Here is a 13,797-nt window from a genome sequence, read left to right on the forward strand (position 1 = left end):
GTTTCTAGATCTTGTAAATATTTTCGCTTTGTTTCCATTATCTGGTACCAGCATTAATGTCAAGTTGGGGGGGTCTGATAATAAAAGTGTTTTCCCATTTGAACTATTGTTTATTGTATTTATTGTGAAATTTGAGCAGCATATAAATTTACAGCTGAATCACGATGCAAAGCTGAAATTTGTTTGCTTGATAATGGCAAACAATTCCCGGACACCTTTGGCATTGGACTCCTCGTAGTAGGGGAGCTGTTCCAGACGCTTGATCCAGGCACTAGTTCTCACATATTTGGCGCGATCGATGCCCACAAAGGCCTCCAGCGAGGTGATGGTTGACACAAGGCTGAAGTCCGCTATGGTCAGCTGATTTCCAGCAATGTAGTCCTGGTCCTTTAGGAAGGTCTCCACGAAGTCATAGATCTCGACAATGGCTTGATGCCTCTCTTTGGGAATAACTTTCTGATTAAAGAACAATAGAGGCTTCGTGATGCTTCTCAGGCCATCGGCAAAGACCACTCCGGTCTCGAAATGTAGACGCTGATCGACCACGGCCCGCTGCAGCAGATCCTTGGGGTACAGACTGTCACTATCGGCATATTTGGACACCAGATAGGCGATGATTGCATGCGAGTCCCAAATGAAGTGGCCGTCTTCCTCCAAAGTGGGCACCGTGTGCTGTGGATTTTTCTTCACATACTCGGGCGACAGTTGCTCGCGACCCGCAAGATTGACATTCACAAAGTCGTAGGGCAGGTTCAAGGCCGCCAACGTCAGCTTCACAGCTCGAACTGGGGGGCTGGCATCCACTCCGTACAAAGTTAACTTAACCATATTGTCGTTAGAGAGCTTGGTTGGCTAATGATCAACTGGCAGTTGGTAACCAGCCATTTTATAGGGTGCTAGTAAAGAGAAACAACTGGGATGAAGAGAAATTTGCACTCGTAAGAGTACCCCGAATCGTGAAATTAATACAATAATGAACACAATAGCTGAGGTCAAAGTGCAAGTAAATACATCCAAGCCCACATAGCAGGCACCTGACAACAAGTCATAGATACCGACGGAAAGAGCTCGCCAAAAACAGGCCTAAGAGAATGCCACATTTAAGAGTAGACAAAGAGAGTGATGCGCCCAGTCATTGCTGATTTCCGATTACTGACTTGACCGAACACCAAGCAGACCGATAAGCGACTATCAGTTGTTTGTGCCGATTCTGAAGAAAATCTGAACAAACAATGAACTCGAGTGAGACTCTTCCTGGATACAGACATGGTATGGAATTTCAACTCATATGAAAACTGCTGTTGGGTTTTTAATTACCTTCTGTCCAGAAAGCTGCTGGTTCGAGTTCTGCGAAGTTATCGAATTCCAGAGCTCTCCCTCACACCATAACTCTTCACAAGATATAGAAATTTTCCAACAACTCCACAGAGTCAGAGTCAAATTAGTTTTGAGGTGACCTAAGCTTCAGCTACAGCTACAGCGAATATACGTATTTATTGAGAAAACTTGGCTACAGACGTTTAGACAATTGTAAAGTTTTTGCTCTTAAAAAAGGTGGCACACTGCACCAATCGGTTCCCGTTGCCTTCGGCGTAGTACGGCAGTTCGGTTATGCGCTGCATCCAGGCGGACAGCTTCGGATACCTGCCAGCATCCACTGCCAGGAATATCTCAATGGTTGACAGGATAGCGATGATGTGAAAGTCGGCAATAGTCAGATGCTTCCCAGCGATGTACTCGTTGCTATTCAGGAATGTCTCCAGGGTGGTGTAAACGTCCGCCAGAGCATCGATCCTGGCCTTGGGGATTTGGGTCTCGTTCAGACGGAACAGCGGAAATGTTATAGCCCGCAGGGTTCTACCCACAACGCTAGAGTCGTAGTGCATACGCTGGTCGACGATTGCCCGCTGCTGGAGATCCTTGGGGTAGAGAGACTCCTTGCCGTCCTTGCCGTACTTGGCCACTAGGTAGGCATTGATGGCGTGACTGTCGTACACGTAGAAGCCGTCGTCGTCCAGTGTGGGCACGGTGTGCAGGGGGTTCATCTTGAGAAATTCCGGCTTAAGCTGCTCCTTGGCCAGCAGATTGACCACCTTGTACTCAAAGGGCAGACCCAAGGCGTTCAGGGTGAGTATCACCGAACGAACCGGTGCGCTGGCATCCATGCCATAGAGTATTAGCTTTCCCATTCTGCCTCGAAGTGAACGCACCTAATGTTTGCACTTTCTACTTATTCTCGTTTGTTCACTAACTTTTTAGAGCGGGGAGAGAGCTTCGATGAGTACTGTACTGCAAAGCTCTGTGCACTGAGGAAGGGGGGCTTCTCTGGTGCTCTTTGGAGTGCTCGAACTAGGGGTTTAACTCTTTCTGCGTGCTCTCTGTGCGGGGTCGGGTTTGGTTCTCCCCATGTTCACCCTAGGGCACGATGGTGAAGTTCTTGGACTTTATAAGCTGCATGAACTGGGTAGCTCCACTGCCGTTCGCCTCCTCATAGTAGGGCAGCTCCTTCAGGCGCTCCAGCCAGGCTGCTGTCTTGGGATACTTCACCGGATCGTGCTCTAAGTAGACGCCGAGCGAGCTGATAGTCGACACAATGCTGAAGTCGGCAATGGTCAGGTGATCACCGGCCACAAAGTCGTTATCCAGAAACGTTTCCAAGAAGTTGTAAACCTCGTTAACTTCGTCTACATTGGCCTGAGGCAGTGTGGTGCCCCCAAGGAACAGCACCGGCCTGGTGAGACGACGCAAGGCGCCCTCGAAGATGACCCCCGACTCAAAGTGCATTCGTTGATCGACCACAGCCCGCTGCAGAAGGTCCTTGGGGTACAGTTCGTCGGTCTCCGCGTACTTTCCCACCAGATAGGCCATGATTGCATGCGAGTCCCATATGTAGTCATCATCGTCCTGCAGCATGGGCACCGTGTGCTGGGGATTCTTCTTCATGTAGTCCTCGGCGAAGTTCTCTTTAGTAAGTAGATTCACGAAGACGTACTCGAAGGGCAGCTCCAAGGCCTTCAGGGTGAGCAGGCAAGCCCGGGTGGGTGGACTGGCGTCCAAGCCGTACAGCGAAATCTTACCCATGGTTGAACTTCTGATAACTGACTGGCAGCTCCCGCACTTAAACGCCCTTATATACTGCCCCCGAGCGTGGGAACTGTGAACCAGGTAATGACTATTTAATAAGTTCCGTCCTTTCAGTTGGCATGGAAAAGTGCTTGTCATCAAATTCGATTTTTTCTTTAATTAGCTGCGATAAAAAATGCATGAACCAAAGACAGGTATGGGAACACATTTCATGACAAACAGGTCGTCCTTTGAATGTCCCCGCATGTGCCTCCCCATAAGCGCCCCTTCTGCCTGCGTAATCAAGAAAGACAGATAATGTACTTTAAAATGTTAATAGTCCAATGGTACATGGATCGTCCGTCTATTGCTCGAATGGAACAAACAAAATGAGGCATAGTTGTGGTTTTTTCAGAACAGCTTGGGGCTAGATTCTCTTAACTTAAGAGTGATTCAAAGTGCTTTTATGATTCACCAGTTGTTCCCAAAGAGAAACATAAGCTTTACTGTTATTTACTGCCAATACGTGTAATATTTATGAATGTTCAATGTCAATATTGCCTCGTTACCTTGGGAGCGAGCTTTAATGACTAGGCAGCTTTGAAGCGTGAAAAAGCTTTCTCTCTTTACTTTTACAACAATCTGTTGACGTTTTTTAGTCAATTTTTTGATCCAAACGCAAAGTTGTATTTTCTGTAAGCTTCTGAAATTAATGCTCAGGACAAAGACTGAATAAATACATACAACTCTTTATAAATTTACATTTATTTAAATACGTGTATTGCTACAAACTATAATTATTTAAAGGAATCTCAAACAATTGTAAAATTCTTGCTCTTGAGGAAATCTGTGAACTGAGTCACCTTCGATCCATTGGCCTCCTCGTAGTAGGGCAACTTTTTAATACGCTGAACCCAGCCCGCCAGATTGGGGAATTTTCTGGCATCCACTTCGAGGAAAACCACCATGCCCGACAGGACAGCGATGACGCTGAAGTCGGCAATCGTCAGGTTATTTCCAGCCAAGTAATCGGTGCTCTTCAGGAACAAATTCAGAGACTCGTAGACGCCCGAAAGCGCGTCGATTTTGGCTTGGGCGATTTCGGTTTGGTTTTCCCTAATCAGGGGAAACGTGATTGCCCTGGCGGTGCTGCCAAAAACACTGGAGTCGTAGTGCAAACGCTGATCCACGATTGCCCGCTGCTGGAGATCCTTGGGGTAGAGAGACTCCTTGCCGTCCTTGCCGTACTTGGCCACTAGGTAGGCATTGATGGCGTGACTGTCGTACAAGTAGAAGCCATCGTCGTCCAGTGTGGGCACGGTGTGCAGGGGGTTCATCTTGAGGAATTCCGGCTTGAGATGATCGCCGCCAAACAGATTGATCACCTTGTACTCGAAGGGCAGACCCAAGGCGTTCAGGGTGAGGAGCACAGAGCGCACTGGCGGACTTCCATCGATGCCGTAAAGAGTAAGTTTTCCCATATTGTTGTTTGGAGTTGGTAAGAGACGAGACTGTTCTGTGGTTCATTCGTCCAACATTGTGCGCTTTATATAGTCTCGGAAGAGACGCTGTCCGAAGAGAGCTTTGCAATGCTATGCTGACTCTGCACTTTATAAGGGAGTGGGAGTGGAGTGGCGTGTCGTCTGCTCACTCTTCGATGTCGAAATTCCCTCTTTGATGATGAAACATCGTGAGTAAAAGCTCTCTCTTTCGACGCTTAACAAATGGAAAGTCCGAGAACATCAACACAATCCGGTTTGGTCAAAATTTCATGTTTATTTGTGTAGATTGATAAATTTGGACTGATAAAAATGCCGGTTGGCTGTATTCGCACGACCGTAAAACCATATCAATACATATATTAAAAGATATGAAATGTACATATCTATCCAACAGAACACTTTAGCTATTACACAATGGTCAATGATCCCTTTAGCAAGCCAATGTACTTATTCACGCCCCGTAGGTTATCCTCCGTATAATGGGGCAGCTTAGAGATGCGTTCCAGCCAAGCCGCGATCTTGGGATACTTCACTGTGTCCAGGTCGAGGACTGCGGCCAGCGAGGCAGCCGTAGCCGCACAGCACAGGTCCGCTACGGTTAGGGTATCCCCTGTGACGTAAGGACTTTCGCCCAGGAATGTCTCCAGATGTCCATAGGCTTCCCTGACATTGTTCACCTTCTCTTTGGGCACCAAGCTCACATTGTGGAGAAAGTAGGGAACACTGATATTGCGCAGGGCCATGAACAATATGCTAGCATCGAAGTACAAACGTTGATTGACCTGGGCACGCTTCACCAGATCCTTGGGATAGAGCTCGTCCGTCCTTGCGTACTTGTCCACCAAGTAGCAGACGATGGCGTGCGAGTCCCAAATGAGAGCGCCGCCATCATCCAGTAACGGGACTGTGTGCTGGGGATTCTTCTGCAGAAACTCTGGGGAACGATGCTCCCCTGCGAAGAGATTGACTTCCTTATACTCGAAGGCCAAGCCCAAGGCTCGCAGAGTCAGCAAACAGGCCCTCACCGGCGGACTAATGTCCATTCCGTAGAGCACAATATTCGACATGGTCCGAGCAGACGAGAAGTCAAGAGTCAAATGCTACTGAAACTAGGCCGTTGCCGACTCAAAACTTATGGGGCTTCAGGGAAAAGCTAGAAACGCGTCCCCAAATGAATTTTAATGAACAAACAATTGCGTAAGCTCCAATTTATATTAAATAAACAGATGTTCTCGGTTGGGTTTTATTTATTTTCCACAGTTATGCACCCAGCTTGGTCCACTGGCTGCGGAGGAAGTCGCAGTAGTTCTTTGCTGGGGCTCTGTAGGCCAACTTGTTGAGGCGCTCCACCCAAGCAGTCACTCTTATAATTTCGAGTAATTCGACTATATATATTCGTATAATTCGACTCGTATAAGATAACGTTTGTGAGCTTAATTGTATTTGTTTACTCATCATAAAACGAATATTATTCTACCTCTCCCCTGACTAAGCACCTCTTCTCACTTCTCAATGTTCCAATATTGCCTATTCATGACACTAACACAAGCCTACGTTTTGCAAACATATTCTATGCACACATGTATGTACATACATATATTTACAGGCCGCTGAGCTTACAAGTTTGAACAAGCTTAGATATGCTTTTAACGGCCGAAGCTTCGGCATGTGAAGCTTTTAAAGCTTTCCGACTGTGTTTATCCTACATACTGGGTTTACCTTTTAACTACTATTTAAATCTTTTAAAACATGGGTGCTCCGTCAAACTGGCTAATAAATACTTTACTTTATTAGCTGGCTTAATGCTGGCTTATACTCCTGTACGCCATGATTTAGGAAAAAATATCGTAGCCCGTTTGTAATGATTTTTGGCAGATATTTGGATAATAGAAGAAAGGTGATGGTTCTCGTGGGAAAGAACCCTGTACGTACAGATGTATATATATACAATACACATATTGCCCGAACATTGTATAAGATTCAACGCTGTGTGATTTCCAACCATTTCTATTCTATGATCCACTGTACGTATGTACAATGTACATCGTTATGCATAAAACATACCCTTGCACATACTTGACGAGCACTGGCTGTACAAAGTCACATAAATCATGTGGAAAGGTGAGCAAATATTGTGGCAGCCGTGGAGTAGGGCCGGGAGGGGGTTGGGGGCAGGCAGTAGTCGTAGTCCGACTAATCTGTGGCATTAATAAACAATCAGACAAAACTTAAACTTGCAGCATTATGACGTCTTTGTGATAAGTATCAAATTGTTTGTTTTTTTTTTGTGGTATCTAATCTTATCTAATCTGAAGTTTAAAATCAGTTTAATCACTGGCTGGGGCCGTGGGTGCCCTGTTTCCGTCCGTGGTTCGTGGCTCAGTGTCTGTTCAGAATCTCAATCTAGCAAGCAAGCAGCCCCAAATTCTCCCAAATGGTTCATCTAGTCCTCTATGGCACGGAGACGAGTCCACCGGTGCGGGCTGTCCTTCTGACGCTGCGCGCCCTGCAGCTGGAGCACGAGTTCCGGCGACTGGACATGCAGGCCGGCGAGCACTTGGAGCCGGAACTGCTGCGCAAGAATCCACAGCACACAGTGCCGATGCTGGAGGATGGTGAGGCATGCATCTGGGACTCCCACGCCATCATTGGCTATCTCGTGAACAAGTATGCCCAGGATGATGCCCTCTACCCCAAGGAACCGCTGCAGCGGGCGGTGGTGGATCAGCGTCTGCACTTCGAGACTGGTGTGCTCTTCCACGGCTGCTTTAAGCCGCTGCAGCGGGCCCTCTTCAAGGAGAATGATGCCCCCGAAGTTCCCAAGGACCGGATTGCCGATCTTCACGAAGCCTACGCCCATCTGGAGCGGTTTCTCGGCGAGAATCCTTACCTGGCCGGCGGCCAATTGACAATCGCCGACTTCAGTGTGGTCGCCACCGTGAGCACTCTGCACCTGAGCTATTGCCCCGTGGAAGGCGCCAAGTATCCCAAGCTGTCCGCCTGGCTGGCCCGCCTCTCCACCCTGCCCCACTACGATGAGGACAACCTGCGTGGCGCCCGCCTGCTCGCCGAACGGGTCCGCGCCAAACTGCCCAAGCAGTTCGACAAGCTCTGGCAGAAGGCCTTCGAGGACATCAAGAGCGGAGCCGGCAAGCAGTGAGCGCACTCGTTGTGGTCCTCGGAAGTGGCTCCTCTTTGTTGATATACCTATACTATACCTGTACACGAGTCCAAATAAAGTTCGCCTGTCCACTTTACTGCCTCCCCTGCCCGGTGCCCCTTGTCAGATGCACTTCCAATGGCAACACAGTCAAAAACTTTCAAACTTTTTTGCGCTCATTAAAATTATAAAAATTTTCCTCCTACAAAGCGACACAAAATACATAGAACCCGGGAGTGTGGGGCGGTCGTTGGGGTACGAATGAAAAGCGCAAAGTTTTCCTGCCGTGCCGTGTCGTGCATGCTGAAGTTGTTAAATCATAATTAATTTATGACGGCGCCATCCGCCGAGTCCGCTTCGCCCTCCCCACCCTCGTGGCGCCTCTTATCTACACTCAAGCCCCGGCCACAGCCCGAGACCCCGCTCACTCCCTCAAGGCACTCCATAGGCCGCTCCGTCGTTTAAAATACTCTTAAAAAGCAGCCCAACCCCGTCTACCTGCCTGGTGTAAGAAGTCCGATATTCAACCCCCAAGGAAATGAGCTAGCGATGCGCAGGTACAGTCTTCGCCCACTCACGCGACTCACGGACCTCTGTACCCGATACCCGATGTGTAACCGATCCTATAGTACACTATGAACAGCTGATCGGGTTTCCTAGGGTGGGAGGCTAGCCGAAAATCAAAAACCCATGGAACCTGCTAAGATTCAGTACCATCAGTCATTGTTTACGAGTATAACTGACTATGATTCTCGCCGCTTTACTCGCATACCGATAAAAAGAAAGTAAACTATCGTTACTATCAAACGATAAGTGCTGCGACCCCTCGTGCCATACCATGACATCTCTAGGACTTACGAGTACCTGCTGCGTTGGTCCTTTTGCCGCCTGGTTTTATGCGCCTCATTGCAGCTCCGACGCGACGTTTCCGAGGATGGTGGCAGGAAACTAATTGGTTTAATTTCAACTTTTACTTTAGACCGACCTCCTGCTTGCTTCCCCTGTGCTGGGCCGTGTCCTGTCCATGACAACCCTGCCCTCGCCGCTCTCGCCGCTCTCTCCGCCTCTCCTTTTTGCCATGCCATTCGTTAAGTTTACTTTGCTTTACGCTTGGCCCCCGCCTCATCACTTTTTCGCTTTACTTCCTAGGTTTTTACTGCCTTCTTTTTGTGGGTCCGCATCCTTGCCTCCCCCTCTATTCCGCACCGAATCTACCCGGAAGGAGGCATGTTACGATTTTCTTTTGGGGCATCTGAAGAAAACTCAACCGAAAACATTTCAAATTCCCCAACTTGAGCTTTCGCAAATATATAGTTTCGTTTGGGAACAGAATCCGCTTCCTAAATTATACCTTCCATAACTGGAATCACTATTTCTTTTTTATTCTTGAAATATAATTAATGAAGGAAACCACTTTCTTAAGTTCCTATAGCCGATATTTGATACTCCTGAGAATAGGATACTTCTCGCCCGCGCACTGACCACGAAAGTCATCCAGGGACACGTCGTGGAAGGCCACTCCACCAAGGCCTTGAGCCTGGGCAAAGCCGGCCTTAATGGCCGCCGTTGTGGGGTCCTCGTAGCCCACCCACAAGCCATTCTCCCCAATATCATCTGCCGAGCGGTAGGCGTAGATGCCGAACCGCTTCGTGGGATCGCCCACCTTACGCAGGTGGGGCGCCTCCTTGTCCTGGGGCTGCTGCTGAAGCAGCTCACAAATTTCTGGCCAGCTGAGCAATCCGGGAATGCCAGTTTGTTTGCCAGCTGGAGCCGCTCCGTCCGCCGCCGGTATGGGCGGATAGCCAGTGATGCCGGAGTTCCTTGTCATGTTCCAGGAGCGCCCGTAGCTGGTAACGCCGATGTGCAGTTGGTCCGCCCTGGATGGGGATGTCTGGTTCAGCCAGTACTGGACCTGGTACTGCACGTTGTGTTTGGGATCGCGGTCGTACATGGCATACAGCGGGGCGGGCAGATCCCCGACCTTGGGATCTCGTTCCGGTGTGTGGAAGTCATAGGTGCCCAGGTTGACAAAGTCCACGTGGTCGAGCACCGAGGCAACGTCGATGAAAACTGTGAAGGGGGGGATACATTCATTGGAAGTGGAAACGGACCCTGGTCTCAGTACTCACGCTCTGCGTCGACGTGGGGCAACATGCTGAGGGTTAAGAGTTTTCCACTGGGTTGCAAGTCCTTGCGCAACTCCCTCACAAGAGTGGCGAACTGTTCCTTGTGCTCCTGCGATTTGCTGTCCACCGAATCCGTACTGAACCATCCCCGGACCGCACTCCACGCCCGCTTGAGCACCCCTTGCTGCAGCTTGGGCCGGTTCGCGGGGAACTGCCAGGCCAGGTCCAGGCCATCGAAGCCATAATTGCTCAGTTCCGCCCCCACGCTCGCCCTGAAGCTACTCCGATGCTCCGGCTGCTCCAGCAAGCTCAAGTACTTGCTACTGTCTGCCGCGCCCTCGGCGCTAAGATCCCGATTTCCGCCCACCGAGAGGAGGAACCGAACGTGGGGAAACCTTTGGCGCAGGGCAGTTATTTGGCGGTAATGCTGGCGATTGTAGCTCAACTCCGGGTCGAGACTCTTGATCTTGTGGCTCTCCGCATCGATGCCCGCATAGCCGTAGACCAGAAAGTTGCAAAAATTGAGTGCAGGCTCCAGTTCAACGAGCGACAATTGTGCTGGACCTGCCAGAGAGAGAGAGAGAGAGAGACAGATGGAGAGACAGATAACCTCTGATCTGTTTGGCCCACAAAGATTAGAAGTCCCCACTCACCTTCCCGCACAAAACTTGCCGCATCGTAGAAGCAAACCAGCTTCCCCACCTCGGCCAAGCTGCCGTGCAGCAGGCACAGGAAGGAGCCGAGCATTAGCGCTCTGTAGAAGACACTTTGGGGCAACATGATTTTCCAAACCTCTGTCCAGCGTGAAGATCTATTGCAAACTGATCAGGGACTGAGGTTTGTTATGATGATCCCCGGTCACAGCTGGAAAGCTTCGCCAAAACAAGGCGGGCTGATAAGAGGGTACGGGTACTCTGGGTGGTGTTCTGGGTTTTGATTTCTGCCCAGAATTGTTTTTGAAAAGCAATAAGCTTTTCAAATTATTCTCCATGATAATTGATACAATTTTTCACCCGCTGAAACCAATCATCAAAGCTCTTTTCCCCTCCTCTCAAATCCCCAATTTAAGACCAGTAATACACGCCTACATCCAGGCCAAACGAACAACCCCTATGAGAGAGAGGAGAGGGGAGTGGATACGTCACTTCCACTTCCATGGCTCAACGCCCACCTTAGGCATAACGCTACCGATTCACCGGGCACAATAATGTCTGTTCGAGCTCGTAGCGCTTAAACACATTAAAGCTCTCAACTACAGCAACAGCAACAGCAACAGCATGAGGATTTGTCACTCCGCATGACCTGGCCAGAGCAACACAACACCACAGGAGTCGGGGTCACCACTCAGACATGGACGAGTGAGTGTCCATGGCCGGTGCCTCCACCGCCTCACATCTCTTGCCTTCGCAGTTGATTAGCTACGTTACTCAAGGGGTGGCATAAGTAAGCCCTGTGCGGGGAAACCTGAAACAGGTGTGCACTCTCTGGTCAGCTTTTACTTGGGTGGGCGGAAAAGTCCACCCAATTGTGGTTAGGAAAATGCTAACTCTTTAGGAAATTACTATTTCGAGCGGAGGCCAGCTGGGCGTTTTCCTAATTCCCAATGAGACCTGACATAATTTGGGGCTCTTCTAATGTGTTTATTTTATTGGCTTGAAATTTGGAAAAACGACACGGCAGAATTGTTATTTAAACTTCACTTTTGCACCCCTGAGAAAGTCAACACCGTCATTAAATTTATGAACAGGGCAAGGCCATTTAGCTATGCCATAAAGCCAAATGGTAAGAACTATAAAACTAACGAAGGCAAAAACAAGTAGAACTCAGGAGGCGGAGGATCCACAGAAAGATACACTACAAAGTTCGGCATCCAATTCAAATTTGGCACATTCTCTGCAAGGGTCTTTATAAGTAGTTCTTGGATGTATGGACGAATCATGTATAAAGAGGAAAATCAACTTCAAATATGAAAAACCACAACCAATAGAGTGCACAGTATCTTTCAAATGCTTCCCAAAACACACGCGGGAAGGTGGATACTCAATGGATCAATGGATACTCTATTTAAGTGGACACACGCACAGAAAAAAACGAGGGGGAACGTTGTGAGTTGCGGTTATACCCGATACTAAGTCAGTATGGCTCTCCTCCGGCAGACGCCGCTAATATTAAACGACACGAAAAAGAGAGAGACAGAAAATCAGTCTGAGCGTGACGTCGGTGGCTGCGTAGCCACTGCAAATTGATTTGTTCCTATTGGCTATAAAAATGATCTGATCTGATCCAGATTCAGCAATCTGATAGATATGGTCATTATCTATGATTCTGCGTTTTTAGTTTTCTCGAATGTGCAATATTGTGGATGCAACAGATTTTCGTTTTTTGTGGGGGCGGAAGGGGGTGGGGCGAAATTCTGAGATATACGTTTTATAGTGAGATCTAACAGAAGTGCGGATACCAAATTTGGTTACTCTAGCCTTAATAGTCTCTGAGATTTGTGGATGCCCCAGATTTTCGTCCTTTGCGGGGGCGGAAGGGGGTGTGGCGAAATTTGGACACGAAACGGTCAAGGTCCGATATCACAGGAGTGTGGATACCAAATTTGGTTGCTCTAGCTTTTATAGTCTCTGAGATCTAGGCGCTAATGTTTTACTCTAAGCAAAGCCGCCTATGCTACGTGTGGGTTAGAGAGAGACAGGGCGAGAAAAAATGAAATTGTTTTCTTGATGCTGGCTATAATAATAATACGATCCAATTCAGATTCCGCAGTCTTAAAGATATGGTCATTCTCTACAATTCTACGTTTTTGGTTTTCTCATATCTTTAAAATTGTGGATGCCTCAGATTTTCGTCCTTTGTGGGGGCGGAAGTGGGCGGGGCGAAGTTTTGAAATATTTTTGTAGCAGTGACATATCACAGAAGTCTGGATCCAAAACATCGTTGCTCTAGCTCTTATAGTCTTTGAGCACTAGGCGCTGAAGGGGACGGACAGACGGACGGACGGACGGACGGACGGACGGACGGACGGACGGACGGACAGACGGACAGACAGACAGGGCTAAATCGACTCGGCTATTGATGCTGATCAAGAATATATATACTTTATGGGGTCGGAAACGATTCCTTCTGGACGTTACACACATCCACTTTTACCACAAATCTAATATACCCCAATACTCATTTTGAGTATCGGGTATAATAAATAAGTAATAGCTTAAGCTTTAAGAGGCGTTCAGCTAATGCCTGAAGGTGGGGCAAACGTTCCCTAGAAAGTCTTTAATACCTGAATACCCTTTTGACGGGGGGATTAACTTTGCCGAGTGACATGTGGCAGCTTCCCGCCACACCGCAATGTAATTAAATTGTTAACGCACACGTGTCCACCATGCGTACGTCCACACAAAGATACAAATAATACTCGTGCACGTGGAGACTCACATGCATCTGTGTGGGCTTCCGAAAGCATACGCCACTCTCCTCTCTCTACCCCACGCACAGACGAGCCGGTAATCCACTGTGAGTGGAAGTTGTTTGAGAGAGCTAAACCCTTTCTGAAGGGAAAGGGATCCAAACTCACGGGCAGCCCTCCCCAGAACTCACCAATACCACTCGAAGAAATTTTGCACGGAACCCTTGAAGGCCTTTCAGTCTGTTTTAAAGCAAACTAAAACTTAGTTCAGACTATCACAACATATATTTCTGAGAAGCATCGAAATATATCGTATACAAAGATAGAGTATCAGGCTTCGGCCTCCTGGCTGTCTGCTCTTTTTTTGAATCATTCGCTTAATTGCCAACAATGTGAGCCAACTCATACGGACGGACAGGAACTTTTGCCGGAAAAGTTAATTCGACCGCAGACACGTCCATTTACGAGTACCTTCTGCGGCGGAACTTACACATACTCCTGCCACAGCACTTACACAGACGTAATTGAACCAGTTCA

At 48.3% G+C, this 13,797-nt stretch overlaps 7 protein-coding genes across 7 annotated transcripts; 1 reads left to right on the top strand and 6 right to left on the bottom strand.

Annotated features, from left to right (window-relative positions):
- Positions 1 to 104: 104 nt before the first annotated feature.
- On the bottom strand, positions 105 to 870 carry LOC108160370 (glutathione S-transferase 1-like). The gene has a single exon (XM_017294342.2). The coding sequence runs from the start codon at positions 826 to 828 to the stop codon at positions 160 to 162; it is 669 nt and encodes a 222-aa protein (XP_017149831.1). The 5' UTR covers positions 829 to 870; the 3' UTR covers positions 105 to 159.
- A 575-nt stretch (positions 871 to 1,445) lies between these two features.
- On the bottom strand, positions 1,446 to 2,342 carry LOC108160371 (glutathione S-transferase 1-like). The gene has a single exon (XM_017294343.2). The coding sequence runs from the start codon at positions 2,187 to 2,189 to the stop codon at positions 1,521 to 1,523; it is 669 nt and encodes a 222-aa protein (XP_017149832.1). The 5' UTR covers positions 2,190 to 2,342; the 3' UTR covers positions 1,446 to 1,520.
- Positions 2,343 to 2,371: 29 nt separating this feature from the next.
- LOC108160373 (glutathione S-transferase 1) lies at positions 2,372 to 3,118 on the bottom strand. The gene has a single exon (XM_017294346.2). It carries the CDS (start codon positions 3,079 to 3,081, stop codon positions 2,416 to 2,418), a length of 666 nt encoding a protein of 221 aa, XP_017149835.1. The 5' UTR covers positions 3,082 to 3,118; the 3' UTR covers positions 2,372 to 2,415.
- Positions 3,119 to 3,810: 692 nt separating this feature from the next.
- Positions 3,811 to 4,594, bottom strand: LOC108160903 (glutathione S-transferase 1). Its single transcript, XM_017295175.2, has one exon. It carries the CDS (start codon positions 4,542 to 4,544, stop codon positions 3,876 to 3,878), a length of 669 nt encoding a protein of 222 aa, XP_017150664.1. The 5' UTR covers positions 4,545 to 4,594; the 3' UTR covers positions 3,811 to 3,875.
- Positions 4,595 to 4,814: 220 nt separating this feature from the next.
- LOC108158183 (glutathione S-transferase 1-like) lies at positions 4,815 to 5,690 on the bottom strand. The gene has a single exon (XM_017290401.2). The coding sequence runs from the start codon at positions 5,630 to 5,632 to the stop codon at positions 4,973 to 4,975; it is 660 nt and encodes a 219-aa protein (XP_017145890.1). The 5' UTR covers positions 5,633 to 5,690; the 3' UTR covers positions 4,815 to 4,972.
- Positions 5,691 to 6,863: 1,173 nt separating this feature from the next.
- LOC108158180 (glutathione S-transferase 1) lies at positions 6,864 to 7,882 on the top strand. Its single transcript, XM_017290398.2, has one exon. It carries the CDS (start codon positions 7,000 to 7,002, stop codon positions 7,723 to 7,725), a length of 726 nt encoding a protein of 241 aa, XP_017145887.1. The 5' UTR covers positions 6,864 to 6,999; the 3' UTR covers positions 7,726 to 7,882.
- A 1,204-nt stretch (positions 7,883 to 9,086) lies between these two features.
- LOC108160956 (chitinase-like protein Idgf5) lies at positions 9,087 to 10,682 on the bottom strand. The gene is made up of 3 exons (XM_017295249.2): positions 10,505 to 10,682; positions 9,855 to 10,415; positions 9,087 to 9,795 (listed from the first exon to the last, which is right to left on the bottom strand). Exons 1-3 carry the CDS (start codon positions 10,629 to 10,631, stop codon positions 9,152 to 9,154), a joined length of 1,332 nt encoding a protein of 443 aa, XP_017150738.1. The 5' UTR covers positions 10,632 to 10,682; the 3' UTR covers positions 9,087 to 9,151.
- Positions 10,683 to 13,797: the final 3,115 nt, after the last annotated feature.

The sequence above is a fragment of the Drosophila miranda genome, chromosome 3 (genome assembly GCF_003369915.1).
Source record: "Drosophila miranda strain MSH22 chromosome 3, D.miranda_PacBio2.1, whole genome shotgun sequence".
Lineage (NCBI taxonomy): Eukaryota > Metazoa > Arthropoda > Insecta > Diptera > Drosophilidae > Drosophila > Drosophila miranda.

Excerpts from the sequence above, each read along its gene's own strand:
- LOC108158180 (XM_017290398.2), top strand. The coding sequence starts at position 7,000 with ATGGTTCATCTAGTCCTCTATGGCACGGAGACGAGTCCACCGGTGCGG.
- LOC108160371 (XM_017294343.2), bottom strand. The coding sequence starts at position 2,189 with ATGGGAAAGCTAATACTCTATGGCATGGATGCCAGCGCACCGGTTCGT.
- LOC108158183 (XM_017290401.2), bottom strand. The coding sequence starts at position 5,632 with ATGTCGAATATTGTGCTCTACGGAATGGACATTAGTCCGCCGGTGAGG.
- LOC108160956 (XM_017295249.2), bottom strand. The coding sequence starts at position 10,631 with ATGTTGCCCCAAAGTGTCTTCTACAGAGCGCTAATGCTCGGCTCCTTC. Across the intron at positions 10,416-10,504 it reads GGCAAGTTTTGTGCGGGAAG|GTCCAGCACAATTGTCGCTC; the intron begins GTGAGTGGGGAC and ends TCTCTCTGGCAG. Across the intron at positions 9,796-9,854 it reads GCCCCACGTCGACGCAGAGC|TTTTCATCGACGTTGCCTCG; the intron begins GTGAGTACTGAG and ends CCCCCTTCACAG.
- LOC108160370 (XM_017294342.2), bottom strand. The coding sequence starts at position 828 with ATGGTTAAGTTAACTTTGTACGGAGTGGATGCCAGCCCCCCAGTTCGA.
- LOC108160903 (XM_017295175.2), bottom strand. The coding sequence starts at position 4,544 with ATGGGAAAACTTACTCTTTACGGCATCGATGGAAGTCCGCCAGTGCGC.
- LOC108160373 (XM_017294346.2), bottom strand. The coding sequence starts at position 3,081 with ATGGGTAAGATTTCGCTGTACGGCTTGGACGCCAGTCCACCCACCCGG.